Here is a 24096-nt window from a genome sequence, read left to right as displayed (position 1 = left end):
TACTTTTTGAATAGTATCGAACTATAAGAGACGAACTTGAAAGACTTGGAATCAGCTGTCTTATTGGGTCCTTTTACTCATCTCGGACAAAATTTTGATGCTTGAGATAATAGAATGAAGACAATAGACAATGTTTTCCTAATATATTTGGTAATTATCTTATATTTTGACAACGCCTTCTTTTATTAAACGTTACTCTACTACTTGGAACAGACAGTAAAAGCTTTACTGTAAGTACATAGGTGATATGTAGAGAGCCTTCATGCCTTTATCCCATAATAGTCCTGGACTTTTAGCTCAAAAAAGGGTCGAACCCGGACAAAATTGCAATATAAATGAAAATGGTACCAAAATGATCAGAAAAAAATTCTGTACAACATACTAAAAGTCCCCATAAATCCGAGTGGGGCGAGTACCCGAAAAACAGGGGAAAAGGGGGAAATGCGGGGGAAAATGGGAAAAATGCCGAACATGCCCAGAAAATAGTTTAAAGTGAGTTTTCTGGGGGTTTTCACATACGCTGATTACGAAATTGACATCTAAAATTCAGTATAGAAAAAGAGTACTACGGAAAACGGGGGTACAGGGGAAAGAGGGGAGAAAAGAGAAGAATACAGGGTAGGGGTAGAAAGCGGTTTGGAAGATATTTTCTGGGGTATTCCTATCTGGTGATTATGAAATTGAGATATAAAATGATATACAAAAATCGATTAACATAAAACGGGGAAATGGGGGGGGAGGGAGGGGGAAAAGGAAAATATACAGGGTAGGGGTAGAAAGCATGTGGAAATGTGTTTTCTAGGGTTTTTCTATCTGCTGATTATAAAATTGACATCCAAAACAAAGTTCGAGAACAAATACAGGAGATCTATAGAGGTTCGGCTACCCCATAGGTTCAGAAAAGGCAAAAAAAGAATTCGAGAAAGAAATACGGAAAAATACTGAAATTACATTATTCCGTATTCCTCGCCGTTATCGACAAGCGCGTGGGTTCGTCAACATAATGACGATTTGGTGAATGGAAAGATTTCTGTGGAAGAAGCGGCTAACCACGAAGCCCTTCAGGCGATTTCGCTACGCCTCGAAGCCTTAAAATCGTCTCTGAAATCCAGCAGAACTGCGAAACTATTCATGCAGTATTCCGAGATGGCTTCGATCTTTCGGAAGTTTCTGAAAGCAGAAAGGACTGGAGACTGGGATCTCTACTTATCCTCTCTTTCTGATATGCTCCCATACCTCGCAGCTGCGGGGCATAATCTTTATGCCAAGTCAGTTCGTCTTTTTCTTCAGATGATGCAGGAACTTGAAGCATCGAATCCACAGCTCTTCGAACAGTTTGCAAGCGGCAAGTTTATTGCCCGACGAAGTGATCGTTTTTGGGCTGGATTGGCTCCAGACCTCGTCATCGAGACAGTCCTGATGAGGAGCTTAAAAACAGATGGAGGGCTGCCAAGAGGAAAAGGGATGACTGAGCTTCAGAGAAACATATGGACAATGTCTATGCCAGTACTCGCTTCAGTGAATGATCTAATGCAGAAATTGACGGGTCTAGAGTACAGTGTTTCCCCCCGACAGTGTTTCAAATCCCCGTACCTCCCCCCTCCTGTCCACCCTCACAGCCCCCAATGGCGAGGACACAATTTCTTTCGTTTCAGCCGAAATTCCAGTACTGAATAAATTTGAGCCCCTGGTTGGTATGGGTAATCCTGATGACAGCCTCACCCACCAGGGAAATAACATATTCTTACAAAGACCTACAACAAGAACATCAAACACCACTAAGGTAAAGTATTATAATTCTGATGTTTTTTCCTTCCCTAGGTTTATTTACGCAAATGCTGAAAGTTTAAATTTTGATAAAGTGGCTGAGTTAGAAAGTCTAGCTCAGGCAACAAAGGCATCTGTCCTAATGGTTTCTGAAGTTCATCGACAAAACCCAGAACTCCTGAAAATAGGTGGTTTTGATGAGTTTATAAAAATACGACCTGATGACCATCCACTGGGGAAAAAAGGTGGCGGAGTTCTTATTTATGCCCATGAAATTTTTAAAGCAGCTAGACTTGATGTCCCTTTTTTAACTGAGTACGACGAAATAATGTGGGTCATTCTAAAACCACGACGTCTCCCCCGGAAATTCACTGGTATTGCTCTCTGCGTGTATTATTACTCGCCGGGTCAGACGAGTGAATACCGCCAAGCATTCGTAGAAAAGCTACAACTCAGTTCGGATTTTGTTTTGGGCAAATACCCATCATGCGGAATTTTCATGATGGGCGATGCCAATGAATTAAAGCTCCATCACCTGGACGCCGGAATCGGCCTGAAGCAGCTCGTCAATTTTCCCACAACCAAAGGTGGCACCTCCCTTGACCGAATTTCCACAAATATGCACGAATTTTACAACATACCTACGACCGGGGCTCCAATTGGAGGAAGTTACCACTTTTCTCTTGAACTTAACCCCACCTGTTCCATTAAAATCGATTACACTACAACTGTAACTATCAGTCGACCAATCACAAGTGAGGGACTTCTGACTTTTGGCCAATGGTTAAGCTGCGAGAAATGGGAAAAATTCCAAGATGCTAAAAGTAGCAACGAAAAAGCTACTATTTTCCAAGAAGCTTTGCTTCATAATTACAAGGCCTGTTTTCCTGAGAAGTCAACAAAACGTTTCTCGTCAGATCGACCATATATTACACAAGAAGTTAAGAAAATGGTAATGGAAAAGAGATGGCTTTTCCGTCATGGTAATACCCAACAAGCCAACAGGTTGAAAAACAAACTAAGAAAAGTCACTCGAAAACACGCGAACAAATACGTAGAACGTAAAGTTAATCATCTGTTCGAGTCCAAACCAAGCCAGTGGTACAACCGAATCAAAAGGATGACGGGCAAGGTGGAAAAAGGAGTCGATTTTGGCATTGATGAAGATGACGTCGTAACAGCCAACTCCCTTAATAAACATCTGGGTAACATTGTGCAATCCCTCCCGCCTTTGCTGAGCGTGGGAATACCCACCCCTCCTCCTGAGTCTTTTGATTTCCCTTTGATATCAGAGTCCCAGGTGTTTTTCAAATTAAAAAGGCTTAAAAGAACAAGCATTACCCCTGTAGATATTCCCATTGATCTCATCAAAGCATTTCCAGATTATCTTAGTGGCCCCCTAACACTCCTTTTTAATCAGGTGACAAAAACAGGTGAGTATCCATCAATTTGGAAAAATGGGTTCATTACACCAATACCAAAAAAAGATGCGCCCAATGATTTTTCGGGTGTCCGACCGATCACTATGACACCCATTTTTAGCAAAGTGTATGAAAGTTTTGTTGCAGCATGGCTGAAAGACCGTATTCTGGACAAAATTGATCCAAGGCAGTTTGGAAATATGCCAAACACATCTACATCTCATTACTTAGTAAGTATAATTGACAGTATTTTGCAAAAACTCGATGAACCAGATTCTTGGATTAATCTTATTGCAATAGATCTAAGAAAAGCTTTTGATTTAATTTGCCACAAAATTCTTGTAAAAAAACTTCTTGGACTAGGTGTAGATTCATTCCTTGTACGTTTAATTGCTAGTTTTCTTTCTGGTAGATGTCAACGGACAAAATATAAGTCCACCTACTCCGACCCACTGCCCATTTTTTGTGGAGTTCCCCAAGGTACCCTCTTGGGACCACTTTTGTTTCTTGTCATAATAAATGATTTGGCAACAACACTGGACGATCGCTGGAAGTATGTCGACGATCTGTCGCTCATTGAATGTTGTCGGAAAAACCTACCAAGCAGAGCAGGTTCATTAATGAAAGATATATGTCAAGAGGCAAAGGTGGACAAAATGACTGTCAACTTTGATAAATCTGTAATTTTAACATTTTCTTTTTTAAAATCTGCGCCAGTTTTTAATCCACCTATTCCCAGCGCCAGTCACGTGACCGAAATTAAACTGCTCGGCGTTCATATCACTTCAGATCTGAAGTGGAATAAACATGTTGATGGCATGTTAAAAAAAGCTAATTTGGCCATCAGGTCTCTAAAGTTGTTGGCTCGCCATGGAATCCCTGCACCACACCTCCTACGCATCTATTTCTCTTTTATACGTTCCACACTTGAATACTGTTGCCCTGTATGGCATTTCGGGCTGACTAGGGAACAGTCGGACCGGGTTGAGAGGGTGCAATACCGTGCCCTCCTAGTAATCTCAAAAGCCCCAAAAATACCGTACATATCCCTCCTTAATCAGTTTCAACTTCAAACCCTTCAATCTCGTCGTTTAAAACTAGCCCTATCCTTTGGTAATAAAATTTTGTCCAGCCCTATACACCGAAATATCCTTCCTCCCCAACATCAACCGGCACGGGTAAGGCCACTCAGGGCCGTTGCAGAGCCTGTACCAAAACTTCAACCTGTGACTGTGTCACATGCTCGTTAGGAGCTTAGTTTTGTGCCCTCGTTTGTTAAGTTGTTTAATGCTGGATCGACTTTTTAATCCGGATTATTGTTGTTAATTGTATATTTTATAATTTTGTGTATATTTGTTGACTTATTTTCGTGTGTATGTGACAATTATTATTGTTAATTGTATATATTATTAATTTTGTGAATGTTAATTTTGACTTGTCGACGAATTTTTGTGTGTGTATGACAATAAAAACTAATAATCGGCTCTGTCCGTCGAATGTTTTTTAAATAAAATGAATTTGAATTTGAATTTGAGTTCTAGTGAACAGCACGTTACTGCAACCGCAGCACGAATACAGAGAGATACTAAGGATCTACTGACGTTTCTTGAATTCCTTCTAGAGAACTCTCCTTTCACTAGTTCCACAGAGCTTAGAAGTATAGGTTCCGGGCTGATTGCCCATAAAGGCGTCAATGCAGAGGATGCTAAAGCTGTAGGTGAGCTGATCCTCCAGCGCATGGATGGCCAATCCGTCGAAAGTTTTTCATTCAGGAAGAAAGACAAAGTCGTTACACTGGCATCCGATGGGAACATTAGGATAGATGGCGAGATTTTGCATATCGATCCTGCACTGCTTTTTCAACGTCTTTCGACTGCTGCCCATACATCTGAAAATGACATGGCAGAAACTCTACGTTACGAACTGTGCAGTTATCCGCCCGCTTTGTTTGAGAATCCTGGCATAATGCGTCAGCCAGACAAACCTGCACTAGCGAAAGCAATATGGAAAGAAGCGAACACGGACTCGATTCACCACCTGCCAGTGTCAGATCGTGTCACTGTAGTTGACGGAGGTTGGCTGCTTCAGCAAGTACCTTGGAAGATTGGTGATACTTATGATTCAATCTGTGACAGCTATGTTAGTTTCGTTACTCGACGCTGTACCTCCCCTACTGTTGTCTTCGATGGATACAGCGCTGGTCCAACCACGAAAGATGCTACGCACAACCGACGGTGTAAGGGAAGCCAGCATCAAGTGATCGATTTCAGTTTAGGGATGAAGCTCCAGAAAAAGAAGGAAGAGTTTTTGAGCAACTCTCAGAACAAACAGCGAATTATAAGCTACATCGGGGAAAAACTCAGAGCCAAAGGATTTGAAGTCGTCCATGCGAAGGACGATGCTGACTATCTAATCGTGAAGACTGCCGTAACGAAAGCAGAAAACTCTGAAACAATAGTTCTTGGCAACGACACTGACCTTCTGATTCTACTCTTGTATCACCTCCCGCCTAATGCAAAAACACTTTACTTCGAATCGTCAACGAACGCAAAAGAAGCGATAACACGGTTCTGGTGCCTCAACGAAGTGCAAAAAAAATGGGAGAAGTATCCAGGCTGCTTCTGGTAGGGCACGCACTCTTGGGATGTGACACGACCTCACGAGTTTTCGGACTTGGAAAGCAAGCTATGCTACCTCTTTTGAAGAAGAGCGAAGTGTTCAGAAAAAAATGCAAAGTGTTTCTGGATGAATCATCGTCCAAAGATGAAATTGTGAAAGCGGGTGAATATCTTCTCCTCAGCTTGTATAAAGCACGACCAAACGAAGATCTCACTAAGCTGCGACATCGAATTTTCTTGAAAAAAGTTTCTTCGTCTAATACTACGGCGTTTGTTAAGCCTGAAAGGCTTCCGCCAACCGAAGCTGCAGCTTCATTCCACTCCCAGCGAGTGCGCCTCCAGGTGTCCCGTTGGAAAGGGGAACCAGCTGACCTCGACCCGGCTGACTGGGGTTGGGTCCTCAGAGACTATAAATACTCACCTGTGATGACCCATTTGTTGCCCGCACCTCAGACTCTTTTGAGTGTCGTGAGATGCAACTGTAAGACAGGCTGCTAGAACTCGCGATGCAGCTGCAAGAAAAATGGATTAGCGTGTACGTTCGCGTGCGGAGAATGTCAAGGTATCAACTGTTTGAACAGGGACAACGAGATTGTCGAAGACGAGGAGCTCGACTAGTGATATCAATGCTGTGTTTTTCAAGTCAACTATACTGCCTTCGAAAGTGCAAATTTTACATATAATAGCCATTTTATATATAACTGCCAAGCGGTTGTTTTCTTTATGTTTTGTAATTCAAATGGTTGTAAGAACTGTCTGTGATTCAAGAAAGTACAAGTTTGATACTTAAGCGAGTTATTTTGTCCATAGGCCTACTTATTAGCCATTAGCAACTGGCTCAGGAGTCAGGCCTCCCTTCCCCTTTTCCGTTGTTTCCTCCAGTTTTGTTCGGTTTTCATGGTTCTCGTTTTCTTTCCTTCATTTTAGGGGTCAGCTTCGTGATCAGCAGATAGAAAAACCCCAGAAAACACATTTCCACATGCTTTCTACCCTTACCCTGTATATTTCCCTTTTCCCCTCCCCCCCCCCATTTCCCCGTTTTATGTTAATCGATTTTTTTATATCATTTTATTTGTCACTGTAGTTGACGGAGGTTGGCTGCTTCAGCAAGTACCTTGGAAGATTGGTGATACTTATGATTCAATCTGTGACAGCTATGTTAGTTTCGTTACTCGACGCTGTACCTCCCCTACTGTTGTCTTCGATGGATACAGCGCTGGTCCAACCACGAAAGATGCTACGCACAACCGACGGTGTAAGGGAAGCCAGCATCAAGTGATCGATTTCAGTTTAGGGATGAAGCTCCAGAAAAAGAAGGAAGAGTTTTTGAGCAACTCTCAGAACAAACAGCGAATTATAAGCTACATCGGGGAAAAACTCAGAGCCAAAGGATTTGAAGTCGTCCATGCGAAGGACGATGCTGACTATCTAATCGTGAAGACTGCCGTAACGAAAGCAGAAAACTCTGAAACAATAGTTCTTGGCAACGACACTGACCTTCTGATTCTACTCTTGTATCACCTCCCGCCTAATGCAAAAACACTTTACTTCGAATCGTCAACGAACGCAAAAGAAGCGATAACACGGTTCTGGTGCCTCAACGAAGTGCAAAAAAAATGGGAGAAGTATCCAGGCTGCTTCTGGTAGGGCACGCACTCTTGGGATGTGACACGACCTCACGAGTTTTCGGACTTGGAAAGCAAGCTGTGCTACCTCTTTTGAAGAAGAGCGAAGTGTTCAGAAAAAAATGCAAAGTGTTTCTGGATGAATCATCGTCCAAAGATGAAATTGTGAAAGCGGGTGAATATCTTCTCCTCAGCTTGTATAAAGCACGACCAAACGAAGATCTCACTAAGCTGCGACATCGAATTTTCTTGAAAAAAGTTTCTTCGTCTAATACTACGGCGTTTGTTAAGCCTGAAAGGCTTCCGCCAACCGAAGCTGCAGCTTCATTCCACTCCCAGCGAGTGCGCCTCCAGGTATCCCGTTGGAAAGGGGAACCAGCTGACCTCGACCCGGCTGACTGGGGTTGGGTCCTCAGAGACCATAAATACTCACCTGTGATGACCCATTTGTTGCCCGCACCTCAGACTCTTTTGAGTGTCGTGAGATGCAACTGTAAGACAGGCTGCGAGAACTCGCGATGCAGCTGCAAGAAAAATGGATTAGCGTGTACGTTCGCGTGCGGAGAATGTCAAGGTATCAACTGTTTGAACAGGGACAACGAGATTGTCGAAGACGAGGAGCTCGACTAGTGATATCAATGCTGTGTTTTTCAAGTCAACTATACTGCCTTCGAAAGTGCAAATTTTACATATAATAGCCATTTTATATATAACTGCCAAGCGGTTGTTTTCTTTATGTTTAGTAATTCAAATGGTTGTAAGAAATGTCTGTGATTCAAGAAAGTACAAGTTTGATACTTAAGCGAGTTATTTTGTCCATAGGGCTACTTATTAGCCATTAGCAACTGGCTCAGGAGTCAGGCCTCCCTTCCCCTTTTCCGTTGTTTCCTCCAGTTTTGTTCGGTTTTCATGGTTCTCGTTTTCTTTCCTTCATTTTAGGGGTCAGCTTCGTGATCAGCAGATAGAAAAACCCCAGAAAACACATTTCCACATGCTTTCTACCCCTACCCTGTATATTTCCCTTTTCCCCTCCCCCCCCCATTTCCCCGTTTTATGTTAATCGATTTTTTTATATCATTTTATTTCTCAATTTCGTAATCACCAGATAGGAATAACCCAGAAAATATCTTTCAAACCGCTTTCTACCCCTACCCTGTATTCTTTTCTTTTCTCCCCTCTTTCCCCTGTTCCCCCGTTTTCCGTATTACTCTTTTTCTATACTGAATTTTAGATGTCAATTTCGTAATCAGCGTATGTGAAAACCCCAGAAAACTCACTTTAAACTATTTTCTGGGCATGTTCGGCATTTTTCCCATTTTCCCCCGCATTTCCCCCTTTTCCCCTGTTTTTCGGGTACTCGCCCCAATCGGATTTATGGGGACTTTTAGTATGTTGTACAGAATTTTTTTCTGATCATTTTGGTACCATTTTCGTTTATATTGCAATTTTGTCCGGGTCAAACCCTAAAAGTCCTGGACTATAAATTAAAAAAAAAATATAGTAGAATATATTATATTTTGACAACGCCTTCTCTTATTAAACGTTACTCTACTACTTGGAACAAAGCTTTACTGTAGGTACATAGTTGATATGTAGAAAGCCTTCAGGCCTTTGTCCCACAAATTAAAAAAAAAAATAGTAGAATATTAGCAAGAATTGGAGTCGATGATCTTGCAGTTGATGAAAAGTAGATACTTGTAGATTCAAACAGGCATGTTTGTGTTGTGAGCTGAAGATGCATCACGTCTCTGGGGAAGGGAGGAGTAATGTGAGATATAATGTAGAATACCCTACTTTTTGTGAAAGCATCCCTTTTAAAAGACTTGATACAATTAATGTCATAATGGAAGATCATGTTCCCCTCCTATGACGGTCTCGTTTTTATAATAAAATGTGTCGCCTGTTTGTACAAGGTACCATAACTGCAAGACCTTGTAAATTAAAACGACAAGTCTGGTCAGTAGCCATGAAATCTACACTATACTGGTAGAAACGCTTAAAAGTAACACTTTGAAATTTCAGACTATAAGGTATATGCAATAGCCGTCGTCTGTGAGAAATAAATGAATGCTCAACTTGAAATAAACCACCAGTTCAGGATCACTGGGCTGAACTTTCTTAAGGGGTTTCAGGTTTCAGGTAAATGACTCGGGGGATTTAAATAGGCAAAAAAAAAATGCAAACATGTGCTGAAAAATGTATTTAAACCTACTTTGTTTTTTAGTTGTGCGACACTTATCCAAAGTACCTCTACGCTCCCAGCGGTGCCTCTAGTGCTGTGATCATTGGTTCATCTAAGTTCAGAAGCAAAGGACGCTTCCCTGTCCTGTCATATCTTCATAGTAATGGAGTAAGTGCTAAACTGATTACGTTTTTTTTATCCCCCCTTCCATCGGTGTCCTTTCGGATAGAGGCATCTATGTCGTCATAGAGCAACTCTTCTAGAGATCCCGCTAATTTCATATTTCCTAACTATTTTTGAGAACATTTTCACTGCTTATGTGGTATCTTGCCCTGCTATAAAAGTCAACCCCACAAAAACACGAAAAAGTCCAAAATAAATGAATCGGACAAAAATCTATATGAAATTCTCACCATATATTCTAGCTATGTTTTTGAATATAGATAAAATATTCTAAAATCCCTTCTTTTCTTATTTTTGTTTTTACTTTTTCTTTGGCCACTCGTTTGCATGCGGGGAGGATTTTACACGGAGAGATTTTTTTTTTTTGGGGGGGGGGGTTGGGATTTTTTGCTGGGCGGTGGAAATATGTCTAGAACCAAGCTAATGAAGTAAGCTCGAGAAAGTTCCTGAAAACTACTTGCAACAAAGGAAATTGACAAATCAACAGTCTGTTCGATTGTTACTAGTTCTTCAACAATTGGTTCCAAATGTATTAACTGAACTTGAATTTATATTTGACGCATGCATCTTGCTAAAACAAGAGACTCTCTCACTTAAGTTCTTGGTACGGCTTAATAAATCCATTCAATACCTTCGTTCTGTTTCGTTTTCTAGCAGAGGCCCAGCCCAATCTGTTTGAAAGGATGGATTGGAGAGCTGTTAAGATGATTCTTCAGAGCTTCTTGTTCGACGTATGACATCACCCTTCAGAGCTCCTTGTTTAAATTCTGAAGAGGGAGTTGCTAAGAGTTTAAAAACCTCGAAAATGTGACAAGGTCTTTCCCCCAATGTGGACTAAAATAGGTGGGATGTTGCCTTGGAAATATATTTAATAAAAGTGGTTGGTGGAGCTACAGAATTGATTGACTAATAATATTAATTTGTTATTAGTTGTTCAACAATTTAGTTTCCGGGTATTGTTATAGATTTATTATAGATTAGGTGTTGTTATAGATTTATGTTGCCAAGGACGTAGAAATAAAAATATATTTTCCCCCTGGGCCTATCTTAGGTCTATTACCTGAAAGCCATGATTTCTTAAGAAATCTTTTGGTTGTTTCAAAATTATAATGTTTTAAGGCAGTGCTACATTTTTGTCGGTGTTGTTACGTTGAACCGTTAAGATAAACTAGCCAGACAAGTTACTTGAATTTGACAGCGCTTTTCATCCCTAAAAAAAAATCAGACGTTAACATTCTATTGATTCCTTATGCCAACTACGCCTTCAAAGCAGAGCCCTCTCCTTCTTAGGGTTTTTGGCGCTAAATATTTTAGCTCATTTTGTGCTAATTTTCCGCTCACATTGTTTTTTGTTTCTTTTTTTATCTTTTACCAGCTACCACCAACATTTACAAAACTACATATAGGCGTCTTTTTCGCAAAAATTGAATTTTCGATTTCTCCTAATTTCTCAAAATGTATGAGTTTGTTGAAGTTTCTACTTAACTCAAACAATCATTTGTCATTTTCACTGTCCTTTGTACTTCAAATGAATAGTTACCAGATTATATATAAAAAGCGTTGCATTCTGCAAGCAGATCTGCAGCCACCAGTCACCTAAGGTGAATGGTGAAAATCAAAAATGTTAATAGAGAAGCAAACCCAAATAACCGGTTTTGCCTGCTTCAAACACTTTCGTAAACCTTTCTACTGAAATGGGAGAAAAGGTGCCAGGAGCTCGCCAAAACACATGCTATCTGTAGAATTTAATGAATGGATACGTTCATCTGTCATATTTTATTTGGGACTTCGCCTGTGGTGTCCTGTTTTTTAAGCTTATGTTAGTTAGTTAATGAATATTATCCTGCTAATCCTATTAATTTAATTAATCCAAATATATTTGTATTTCATATTACTAAGTTTTGTTGTCCTGTGGTGGCGCAGTGGATTTGACCTTAGCTTGGTAATACGGGACCCAGAGATCGAATCACGCTGCAGGAATGCACTGCAGGGCCGACGCAGGGACCTTAGTAGTCAAGAAGCGTCGTTAATTCTTAAATAATTACTAAGTTTTGTTGATTTGGAGTTAATTAATCCAAATAGAAACAGTATTTGTTGAAAACTTGTATTATTTACTTCCATCGACTACTATAATAATATCATTAATAAAATCAAATTACAATCTAGTGCAAGAATTGTCTGTTATATTTCAAATCCCTTTGTGCCCAAACAAAGTGTTTTCCAATGTAAAGAGAAAAAAAAAAACGACAGTCACTCTGTTTTCATGCAAACGGATCTTTTTTTTTAATTTAGCAGTCAATTTGGTTGTTGCTTTGTTTGAACTAATGATTCCATGTGTGAACTTGCTTCATTTATACTTATTATTGCCTTATAAGCCTATAGCGTTATCAAGGGCCATGGTTATTTAGCCGTATACAAAAATAATATATTTACGATATTAAGATTTTATTACATAGTGAAATAACATATGACATATTTTACATGGAACTTTTTTCTTGTCTTCTCGATGTGTTAAATGTCTGGAACAGCGAAAGCAAACTTGGCAGCTTTAAAAGTCAAATATCATCACTTGACTCTCAACTTTGCTTGGAATCCCTTCAATAATATTCCCACATGCACATCCTTTCTCTTATTCAATGAAAAATTTCTCTCATGAAAGAAAAATGGGGAAATAACTTTTAATAAAGACAGAAGAAACTATGTTGCAGATAGATTCCAAATATTTTGAATTCATATTAAAAATTCTTTTGAAATAAAATCCAAGAAAAAAAAGAGACCTAAAGCGCAAACAAATCGTTTAAGATTTTAGAAAGAGGTTAGAAAAAATGGAAAATAACAGAGTTTCTTTTTATACTTATCTATTAAATAAATTTTCTATTTCTATTCTGTTTTCACTTTTTTCGTTAGAAACGAGTTCTGGATAGACAAGGAATGAACGAATGCTTTTATGACCCACCAAACCAGAACTGATAGAATAAACAAAAAAAAATAGACACGCAATAAATGGCAAACTTAACTCAACACTTTTCAAATGTTTGAATAAATGTAAGTGCAAAACAAATCAGTTTGAACCGCCCTGGGGCTGGGTTCTTACAGAAGTGTTGTATCAAGTAACTTTACTAAGGATCGCTTCTTCAAGGCAGACAAGGCATCCAACTACTAAGCGGCTTGGAAAAAAAAAAACTTACCTGCTATGCAACTTACGTTGCATATCAATATACGGTAAGTGTTATAAGTGAAGGTAATAAGTGTGGATAGGCTCAGGCCATGCCGAGGATCTCTTCTGGAAAAGGGCTAAATAAATATTATGCTAAAATCGACATAGCTTCTATATTTATGTGCTGCAGAAGCGATCGAGGAGTTTTCATAGAATAATTGTCAGAGACTGTTTAAAAAAGAATGAGAAACTGATACGACGGAAAATGCTGGCACTTCACCATGGTTTTTAGTTGAAATTAGAACTGATTGTGCCACCGAAAGTTAAGCACAAAGAATCTGAGAAGAAGCTTAATTTTTTTTGGTTAAAATCTAGACTTTAATTAAATATATTCGTTTATTTGAATCCAAGCTTCACAAATCAGATAGATTTGATTTGTTTTTAAACTATTTAATTGATTCCAAGATAGGTATGGTCACGGTTGTATGCAAAATGTATGCTTAAAATGTTGAGGAAAAACAGTTACATTTTTCATTCTTTTTCTTGCCTACTGCTGAGTTTTTCAGTTAATACTATTGAATTTGGGTAAACATATTATGCAGTTACTTATCAGTAACTGCATAATTTAAGTTAAATACAAGGGTGGCTGCACGAGTGTTTCGAGACGAAGAACAAACATGCACAATTTTAACAATCCATTTTATCACCACGCAAGGTGAACTAGCTTATTTTATCCAAAATGATTACAAGTTCGCGAAAACCTTGAAAGAAATCATGCTTTGACATGCTTAGCATAGTTCCGATACTTCTTTCTTTTTCTTGCCTACTTCTGAGTTTTTCAGTTAATACTATTCAATTTGAGTAGACAAAGTAGATCTTTGTAAAGCTTTCTGAATGAGTGTGCTTTCCTTGGTTAGCAGGAATACGTTGTTAGCGAGCATATATACAGTTTTTTTTTTGGGGGGGGGGATAAAGAAGAATATTTGATAATCTTGATAAGTGGTGCCCAGAAATTTGGAAACTTTAGATGTTTTTCTTGGGGGGGGGGAATAAAGAAGATGATTAGATAATCTGGATAAGAAGCTCCCAGAAATTTGGAAACTTAAGGATTTTTTTTTTGGGGGGGGGGATAAAGCAGCTTATTTGATTTTCTAGATAAGAAGCGCCCAGAAATTTTGAAACTTTTGGTGATTTTTTTGGATGGGGGGGGGGGAGGGAATAAAGAAGATTATTCTGATAGTCTGGATAACAATAGCCCAGAAATTTGGAAACCTCAGTTTTTTTTTTTTTTGGCGGGGAGAGGGGGAAATAAAGAAAATTTATAAGAAGTGATTTATAAAAAGCGAAAAAAAAATTGGAAACTTTGGGTGTTATTTTATTTGTGGGGGGGATTAAAGAAGATAATTTTATAATATGGGTGAGGAGTGCCCAGTAATTTGGAAACTATTTTGTTTTTTTGGGGGGGGGGGATAAATAAGATTATTTGATAATTTAGATAAGAAGCGCCCAGAAATTTGGAAACTTTAGGCTGTTTTATTTGTTGGGGGAGGGGAATAAAGAAAATTATTTGATAATCTAGATAAGAAGCGCCTAGAAATTTGGAAACTTAAGGTGTTTTTTTTATTGGGGGGGGGGGCGGGAATAAAGAAGATAATTTGATAATCTGGATAAGAAAGGCCCAGAAATTTGGGAATTTTAAGTGTTTTTTTTGGGGGGGATAAAGAAGATTATTTGATTATTTGGATACGAAGCGCCCAGAAATTTGGAAACTTTAGGTGTTTTTTTGGGGGGAGGGGGAGTACCTCTAAGATTATTTGCCAGATATTGGATCAAAAGGTCCTTTCGACTGTAATTAACTATCGATAAGTTCGTTGGCATATCACGGTTAAATTACTATGACCGACTGTTATCACACATGTGTTTTCTATTTTACGTTAACTTTTAATAAGACAGGGATTCAATTCAAACATACAAGTGAATAAACTAATGGCTGAAAATAAGAAGATTATTTGGTAATCTGGATAAGAAGCGCCCAGAAATTTGAAACTTTAGGTGTTTTTTTGGGGGGAGGGGGAGTACCTCTAAGATTATTTGCCAGATATTGGATCAAAAGGTCCTTTCGACTGTAATTAACTATCGATAAGTTCATTGGCATATCACGGTGAAATTACTATGACCGACTGTTATCACACATGTGTTTTCTATTTTACGTTAACTTTTAATAAGACAGGGATTCAATTCAAACATACAAGTGAATAAACTAATGTAGATAAATTTCGGGAAAAAATGGAATTTTAAATTTCGGGAAAAAATCAATTTTTTTTTTTTCAAAATCTTGGGGGGAACAATTTTTTGTTTTCTCTATGTTTTATATGAAAATACCCAAAAAAGTTATTTTTAAGATTTTTTTTTTGGGGGGGGGTACATGCCCCCCTTCTTAAATGAAATCGCTGAACTTCAGTTGCTGCAGCATGGAGCGTTCTTTTTGTTTTGTTTTAAAACTTGATTTAATTGTAAAAGCATTGTTTTGTTGCTTTATCTCTTTTATACTATTTATTTCTGCTTCCTGGAATTCTCTATCAGCTTATCAGGGATAGGTTCATTCGTTCATTGTATTTATAATTACTGGCTATAAGATCAATAAAAGTATGATTACTCGTTGTTTTTCTTGCTCTAAATAGAAAAGGCAAGTTCAATTTAATTCGGTTTTTAAGTCCGCGTTTTTTTGTTTGTTTTTTTTTGTATATTTTCATTGTGTCAAACCCTGTTATATTGATAGCCGCCTTTTCTATGCTGCATCTTCAGATATATCCGCCAACTTTTGATCATATCCATCTATCTTCTTATGATTCTCTGCATGAGTGATTCCTTGCATCAGAGTCTCAATAATTTCATGTAAACTGTTGATAGAACCGGGAATTTATTGTTTGATTAATTTTTTGTCGACGGTAAAGCGTTTGATTCATTGTCTTCATATATCAAAAATAGTCTCTATAAATATGAATCAAACACACAAATTCTCTGTTCCATTGACAGGTTAGCCTATATGAGACAAATGAACCAATTTTAGGGCTGTTAATCCTAATTTGGAAGAAGCTCCGTCAGTGGTGTCAATTCACGAAAATTAACGGGTAAGGACGAAATATATTTTCTCAAATTCATGAGTGGGTCTAACTTTTTGTTCCAAACTATATGAATGAAAAAAAACATTTTTCATCGAAAAACCAAAAAGAGATATTTTCCAAAATCTAGGGAAATGTCAAAAAAATCTAGGGAAGGCAAATGCCCTGCACCCTTCAATTGATGCCACTGAGCTTTACAAGCCATTTGTGTGTTGTTTTCTTTTTTCTGCATTGACTAATTTGACCGGGTCAATGGCTATCTCAAAATTTTATCGGGTGCCTTTGGAAAAAAGGGCGTGGGGAGGGGGGCTAGTTGCCCTCCCATAACTTTCGACTCTTAAAAAGGGCACTAGTACTTCCGATTTCCAATCAAATGAGTCCTTCTCCGAAGTTTATGTGACGACTCCTTCCATATGAAGTGCCTCTGCAAAAAAAAACAACAACATTGGAGTCGTATAGCGTTATGGCGTTCGTATAGCGTTATAGCGTTCATATATCGTTGACTCTGAAAAATGAACTAGAACTTTCAATTTCCAATCAAATGAGCCCTCCCTGAAGTTTATACAAGCATTCCTTCCATAACAACCATGTGTGCCCTCAGGGCATAACTTACAACGCCTGCCCTGGGCCCTGGGGGCTGCGTTGATACCGGAGTTTTTGTTATCTGATGTTTGAATTATTTTTAAGGAAATGGTTATCCAAATTTTTATCGGAAGGATTTGGGGGAAAATGGTGTGGGGGGGCTAGTTTCCCTTGACTCTCTTTTGACTCTTTAAATATAAACTAGAACTTTCAATTTCCAAACAAATGAGCCCTCTGTGAAGTTTATACGAGTATTCCTACCATAAGAACCATATATTTTCAGTTTTTTTTATATGAATAAATTCTATTAATTTTCTAGGCCGCGCTTTGTCGTTGCAGTCAACCATTGTCAGGCTTTAGTGCCAGATGTCTAGAAGATGAACAGCTTATGGCGTCTATCCTCCAAGCCAATCCTAGAACAAGATTCATGTACGTTGTGGACACTAGGCCAAGGGTACGCAAGACATAATTCAACATCTTGGTCATGCAAAATAAAAACGCGTTAATGGATCATAAATTTGTTCGGTTATAAGATAAAAAGGAATTGCACAAAATTTATTATTTGTGTGTTTATAGTTATTATTATTGAGCTATTTTATAATTTTAAACAACAAAAAGTCGAACAGAAGACGCTTAATAGTATTTGGTTGATATAGCTCGGCAAGAAACAATACATGCCGTGGTAACCGAACGTTACGTACTTTGATTTGTATCGTCTAGTCCAAAACGTCTATATTTTGGGTTGGGCTACGGATCGTTCTGGCTATGTTCCTTTTGGTGCAATTCTTACTCGTTCTTTGGTGCCTGTGTCCGACAGTCAGTAATCTTCAATGCTAGTCGTGTCTAACGCCAACTCTATCGGTAGTCACGTACCGTTACGTATTACTTTAATTTTATTCCAGATTTTAATAGTTCGGGTTCTTCTTTTATTTCTGATTCTAGTTTTGTCTCATTATTCATGGATTTTCTTATATTAGTTTATTAGCAAAACTGATACAGCTAAGACTCTTTTTTTATTTGTTATCCCGACTATTTCCCGAATGGATGCTGCGTAGCCATAAGAAAAAGACCCTTGTGCGCAATCGATATCTATTGACATGTGTCGAAAAGCATGATTATTATTATTATTATTTTCATGGGTAAACTCACAAACCTGAGTCGAGGCTCAGGCCATAAAGGTCCATTACTTCCAAACCATAAAAGAGGAAGATAATAATGTAGTCCTTGGAGGCAAGGGCGTATCCAAGATTTTTTTTTGTGGGGGGAGTATTTTTATGGGGATTTTACAAAAAAAACTTCAAAAACAGCATAAAAATGTGTTTATATGTATTTTTTTACGTTTTTACAAGTTGAACTAAATTTTTGGGCGTGGGAGAGTTCAAATCCTCTACCCCCCGCCGGTATGGCCTTGGCTGTAGGTGTCTTATCGGGCGTGGTATTTTGAGATAAGGCTTGCCTATAACTTTCTATACCTTTTAGACGTAATCGTTATGACACTTGTGCTTGCGTCTTACATCGTTTGCAATCTAACATAAAATGCCAAAAGAATATTTTTGCAAAAAAAAAAAAAAAATGTTTACTGAAATCTCTATTGAGTTGCATGTTTATGCTTTTAAGTTATGTACCAAGTACCAATGATACCAAAATAAAAATATTTTTGTCCCTGAACCCATTTTAGGTCTATCAACTATGCAATTTGTAGGGCAAAACTACATTTTTGTTTCAACATTTAACCATGAAAACAAATTAGCAAATCGAATGGGTTAAATTTGACTACATTTTTCGTCCGTAAAAATTCTAACTTATCCATCTAAAAATTCCCAAAGGTAACTACACCTCCGAAGGAAAGCTATGTCTTCTTAGGCTGATTGGTGCCATATTTTTTAGTGTATTTTTTTCTAGACGTAAATAGCGACGAAGACCATACTGCCTTTCCATCATAATCAACAAGTAACAAGTAGAAGAATAGGGAATTTTTGTTTTTATAAGGCAGTGGAATTCGAACTTAAAATTGATATTTCAACCCTAGAAGATTACCCGAGCCGTCCTTAGCAAAACAAATGAAAAAATATAAAAGAAACTCATATTGAAATATGACTTTTTTTATTTTTTAGTTTTAAAAGTGGTATTTTAATGTAAGTTTCTCTTTTTTATTTTCATTTGTGTTATGCTGCAGACGGTCCTTAGACACAGGGTTGAAATGTTCATTTAAAGTTTAGAGTTTCACTGTCTTACAGTTTATTGTAAGTCTTATAGTAAGTCTTACAGTGTATTGTCTTACATTTTAGGTATATAAATTGAGCAGCATATTTTTGATTGTAAGTGCAATTTTAGTAATTTTTCTTTGATGAAATAAACACATACCTACCTACCTACCTACCCACCTACCTACCTACCTTCTTTTATTATTTGGCGCCCGCTATTAAAGAAACTGCTTAACTGCATATGGAAGTATTTTTTATTGAAACTAGAATTCCCGATTTTTCCTAATTAAGCTACATGGCTGTGTAATTTTCCAATTAATCAATCCATACAATCAAATTTCGCTTTAACTGTCCTTAGCAACTTAAATCTGCCAAAAGTCGAATAGACAATGTCGATAAGCAGATATTAGCCTGCTTCAATTCGCAATAAGGAAATACTTTTTAATTCTCAGGCAACTGTTTTCCTTTATCTAGATTAATGCAATGGCAAACAGAGCTGCTGGAAAAGGATATGAAAATGAAGCTCATTACAGTGATATCAAATTTATGTTTTTTGGAATAGAAAACATTCACGTGATGAGAAGCAGTTTGAATAAGCTTTCTGAAAGTGAGCACCTGTTCTCTTATTTTGAATTATCTCTTTTTATTACTCTTAAATCTATGTGTGGGCTTGTGAAGCCGTGTAAAGTTGTGAAGCCGTGTTTTTCCTCGTTTTATTGGGAAAATGGAGTGATATTGTAAAAAATATTGGCATTTTTACTGATTGCTAGGTTACGTCTATACTGAGTAGCAGAAAATTTTTCGGCAAACCAAAATTAAGACCGAGTGTGCTTTTTTTCCGTAAGGCAGAATCAGACGCTTTTGTATAGTATTATACTATTTTTGCTGAATAATTTTTGAAACTATAATTTTCGTACTCAGAAAGGAAAGTTCTTTTATCATTGATAAGGAAATTAAAAAGAAGAATTTTAGCTGGCGTAACCCCTAAAAAAAAAATCAACAACACAACATTTTCCAGAAAAGACATTACCGAAAAATAATTAGCTTATATCGATTTTTCTTTTCCTTGTTGGTTTCTTTTTCGTTTAAAAGATAGTTCTGTTTTCTAGAAAAGATCTTCTCTTTTCAAACCATGTCCCCCCCCCCCAACCCGTCCTCCTTGAAAATATTGCTTGTTGCCAAAGAAGGGCAGATATGTATCGGCATGTCAATTTTATGCCTAGAAGGACAGGCTAAGTGGCCTTGTATATTCTTCAACACGCTAGTACTACAGATGATTTATTTCTTGTATTTAACAAATGAAAAAATTGAATTTAATGTACACAGCATGACTGAATATGAGCTTCTTTTCTTTCTTTTTTAAAAATTTAAATCCTTTGTTTGTTTGTTTACGCCTACTTTTCTCTGCGCCAGCTTGATTTTGGGGTGCACATTTTTGTTGCACCTTTCTAATTTAAAATAATTAGTTTGTTCTCTTCAGGGCAAAAAGAAAAGAAAAAGGGAAAGACAATGTACCAAGTTGTGCCATAGCGTGTATTGCTCTCTAAAAAGCTTATATTCTACCTCCTAACGATTATCTGAAGACCCCTCCTTCTGGTCACCCTCCAGGAATGTTTAGTGAAAATTCTCTTAAAATAAAAAAGACTGAGTATTTTGGTCTAGATATGTCCTACTTTTTAAAGAGACGCAGTGTTTCCAATGAAACACTGGATGGCAGTTAGCTATGTCTTCTTTTGTTTATTACTAAAGTCATAGAAATGATAAAAAGTTGAAATTTTTGAGACGGGGCTGCGGCATGAGTTCGAAGGCTACTAAAATAAAAAAAGTTATTAAAGAAAGGTAAAATAAACCAGTACCCAATATTTGTCGAAAGGCTTCCCGCAGAATGGATTGAACAAGAAACACACTTGTTTGTGCTCCTGATCGGTCACTTTGTTGAAATCCTATGGACCAGAATTCTGAGGACTGGATTAGAGTCTGCACCTCAACATTCAACCTCAACCTTTGTTTCTCAACCTTGGATTAGAGCCTGCACCTCAACCTTCAAACCGTTAATCTCAGTTTTCATCATGCGAGTATTCCTATATTATCTTGAATGAACTTTGAATGAACTAATGTTGTTGAATCTTCTAGGTTCTTATCCCCTTCTTCCAGCTTGTGAATTAAAAGATCCGATTATCAATACGTTGCAAGATGTTTTCCAGAGAAACTGTCTACGGATTGTTTTGGGTACCCGACTGACTGACCGCATTCAAATAGTAGGCTCTACGAAAAGTGTGGTTCAACCTCGTTTTCTAGGGCTATAATGAAAGAAAGATTGATATGGCTACAGCACGTTCTGTGGATGAAGGACTGCCAAAGATTGTCCTTTTCGTCCAACTGTCTAGGGCTAAACAGAAAGCAGGTGGTCCTCGGTTTGGTTTGGAGGATGTCGTAAGGAAAGATTTAAGGGAAATGGGAATTTCCTGGGAAGGTGTAAAGAGGGGGCTTTGAATTGATTGGGACAGAGGAGAAGCTTGCTTAGCTGTGTTTGCCTCAGATGGCTTGGTGTTGCGGAGAGTTTTAGTAGTAGTAGACTATCAGCACGGTTTTTGGTGTAAAATGACGCTGCTACCATCAGTGGTGATATCGCCAGATGTTACTAATATTTAGAATTTCAGTGTTCAGATGTCCAATCGGTGTAGCTGAAAATGGCCCATAGTGACGCTTCCGTACAACTAGAACTTAACGTAACTAAAATACCCCCCCCACAACCTCTAATTGAACCATATAAAATTGTTAAGGTATAATATTATAAAGGTATGACACAATAAAATATAACGCAAGATTTGCCTAAAATTCTAAATATAAACAATAAATATGAAATATAATTCCAAAAAAAAAATCATAATTGGATTAATAGAATTATGTTTTATGTGATATAATTAAAAACAGCACACATATCAAAAAGATTTTTCATATCTTAAGAGGAGATCTATTTGATTATTTAAATTGCTCAAACTATTTGAGTTTAAATAGTTTCAATAGTTAAATTAATGTGGTTAACTCTGGCATGCAATAAAATTAATTATTTTCAGTGTTCTTAGATTTTATAATTCTTTTTCAGCTTGTGAATTAAAAGACCCTAGTATCAACACGTTTTTGAATGGTCTACAATCATGTGGGTGGCTACGTCACATAAAGGCGATTTTGGACACCTCCCATTGGGTTGCCACGAGTATGGAAGAAGGATTCACAGTTTTGGTTCATTGCTCAGATGGATGGGATAGAACAGCCCAAGTTTGTGCTATAGCTGCCTTATTACTTGATCCGTTCTATAGAACTATCCATGGCTTTCAAGTGAGTCAACTCGCCGTCCTCTCTCATTCTTACCTTTCTGTTTTACTTTAATGAATTACTTTACTTTAATGTTTCTTCGTTTTTCTTTCTAAGATCTTGAATCACTGTTCAGTATGATGTTGGTTTATTTCAGTTATATCATGGGATACAAGCTTTTGCTTTCGATGATTTATGTTGTTTTTTATTTTGTTTGTTCATTTTTGAGTGAAAAAAAAAATTAAATTGCTTCTTTTTAACTCCTTTTTTAAATGAACGATTTCAGTTCCTTAAAAATCTTGACCAAAAGTATAGAACATTGCACGTTCATGTACATTATTTTGATACTAGCAGAAGATGTTTATAAAAGTGACGCAGTTCTTCTTCTAATTTAAAAATAAATAAGGATAAAATAACAATGACGCACCTTAAGATAAATATTTACGCGGCTTAAAATATGCATTTACTCTTTTACACTAGTCGACAAAGTCAGCTGACTCTGTCGAGCTGACATACCTGGTCCAGATGGACCAGGCTACTACCTCAGCTACGGAATGATCATCTACCTACTCCCATCTTTCATCTAGTGCGACAGTAATTCCATTGGTCATGGGTATGATGCATAAAGGACCTACCACTGTTCCTTGCGGGACACAGCAGAAAACCAGCGGAGAGGAAGAAACATTTCTTTCTAAACTAATTAACGATTTAGCTGAACAGTTCCAAGGTTACAGCATGAGCTTGGCAGATGTCAGTTTGAATACTAAAAATCAAGCTCCACCTGAACAGAAATCCTGACCTCCTCATATACGATATTTGTCGCTGCGGTTGCATTCCAACGAGTGAAAAAGTTATAAATCACTAACTTTAGGAATGAATATATTCATGAAAACCAGGTAAAATTAGGAATACTTCCGGCATTATCCATTACTATTTAGATTAAAGCTTATTTAATTGTTCCAACAAAGAATGTGAAGGAAAAAACAACACTTTTCAAGGATTAGCGTCCTTGAATTGAATATGAAATCTATTTCATTGATACCCTTAGTCGTCACCTACCTTACCTCACTCAGCTTGTTGTTGCAAGACTAAATATGGGCGTAAGTCTTGAATTTTGTTTTAGTTGAAGTTCCTTTCAATATTTTACAAACATACCAAGATCCAGCAAATGCTCAATTCTGGAGACAGAGTCTTAGCGAGCATAAAGAGATATAAATAAAGTTCAATTAGTATGTACTTAATTAAGTTCACTGAGTTAATTATTTCTTAATTATTTCAACCATTAAATAAATAATTAGGAATTTAAACTAATGATCAATTCAGTTCAATTAATTTTTCCCCTCAAGATACTCTTGAGGAAATTTTGATTGGCAGCCGTCATTAAAGTAATGGTAGAAAAATAATTCGCTTGTTGAAAAAAACAACAGAAATCTGTAGAATTCGAACTCTAAATATGAAGTCATTTTATGGATATTCAGTTCATAATATCAGTTCATATATTCATATATTCAGTTAATAATATCCAGAAAATTACTTCATATTTAGAGCTCAAATTCTACAGATTTCAGTTGTTTTTTTTTTTTTTTTTTTTTTTTTTTGTTTTTTTTTTTTTTTTTTTTTTTTGTTTTTTTTAACAAGCGAATCATTTTTCTACCATTACTTTAAAGACAGCTGCCAATATGAATCCTCGAACTGAATGTGAATTTTAATCCTTTGGGAATATTTTATGTAAGTAGATCTTTCAGAGGGGACACTATTTAAATGATTTTTTATGACTTTTTGTTTGTTTGGAAAATTCATGTTTTTCTGAATCTTCGTGCAAGTAAAAGAACCCCCCGCCAAAAATGAATCTATTGAAACCAGCCTTTAACTGAACCAGGAAAAATTGCTCAGAGATAATAAAGATATGACATAATAAAA

At 37.3% G+C, this 24096-nt stretch overlaps 1 protein-coding gene across 7 annotated transcripts in view; it reads left to right on the top strand.

The window, feature by feature from the left end:
• Positions 1-24096, top strand: part of LOC136037297 (myotubularin-related protein 8-like) — a 128804-nt gene that overhangs the window by 77889 nt on the left and 26819 nt on the right. For all 7 annotated transcript variants that reach the window (XM_065719971.1, XM_065719987.1, XM_065719978.1 and 4 more), the window contains 4 exons: positions 9656-9781; positions 16977-17111; positions 19336-19468; positions 21968-22200. In XM_065719971.1, the coding sequence (XP_065576043.1) occupies positions 9656-9781; positions 16977-17111; positions 19336-19468; positions 21968-22200 (627 nt within the window). The remainder of the gene's footprint in view (positions 1-9655; positions 9782-16976; positions 17112-19335; positions 19469-21967; positions 22201-24096) is intronic.

Source organism: Artemia franciscana, chromosome 2 (genome assembly GCF_032884065.1).
Source record: "Artemia franciscana chromosome 2, ASM3288406v1, whole genome shotgun sequence".
Taxonomy (NCBI): domain Eukaryota; kingdom Metazoa; phylum Arthropoda; class Branchiopoda; order Anostraca; family Artemiidae; genus Artemia; species Artemia franciscana.
This window is presented reverse-complemented; position numbering and strand designations above follow the sequence as displayed.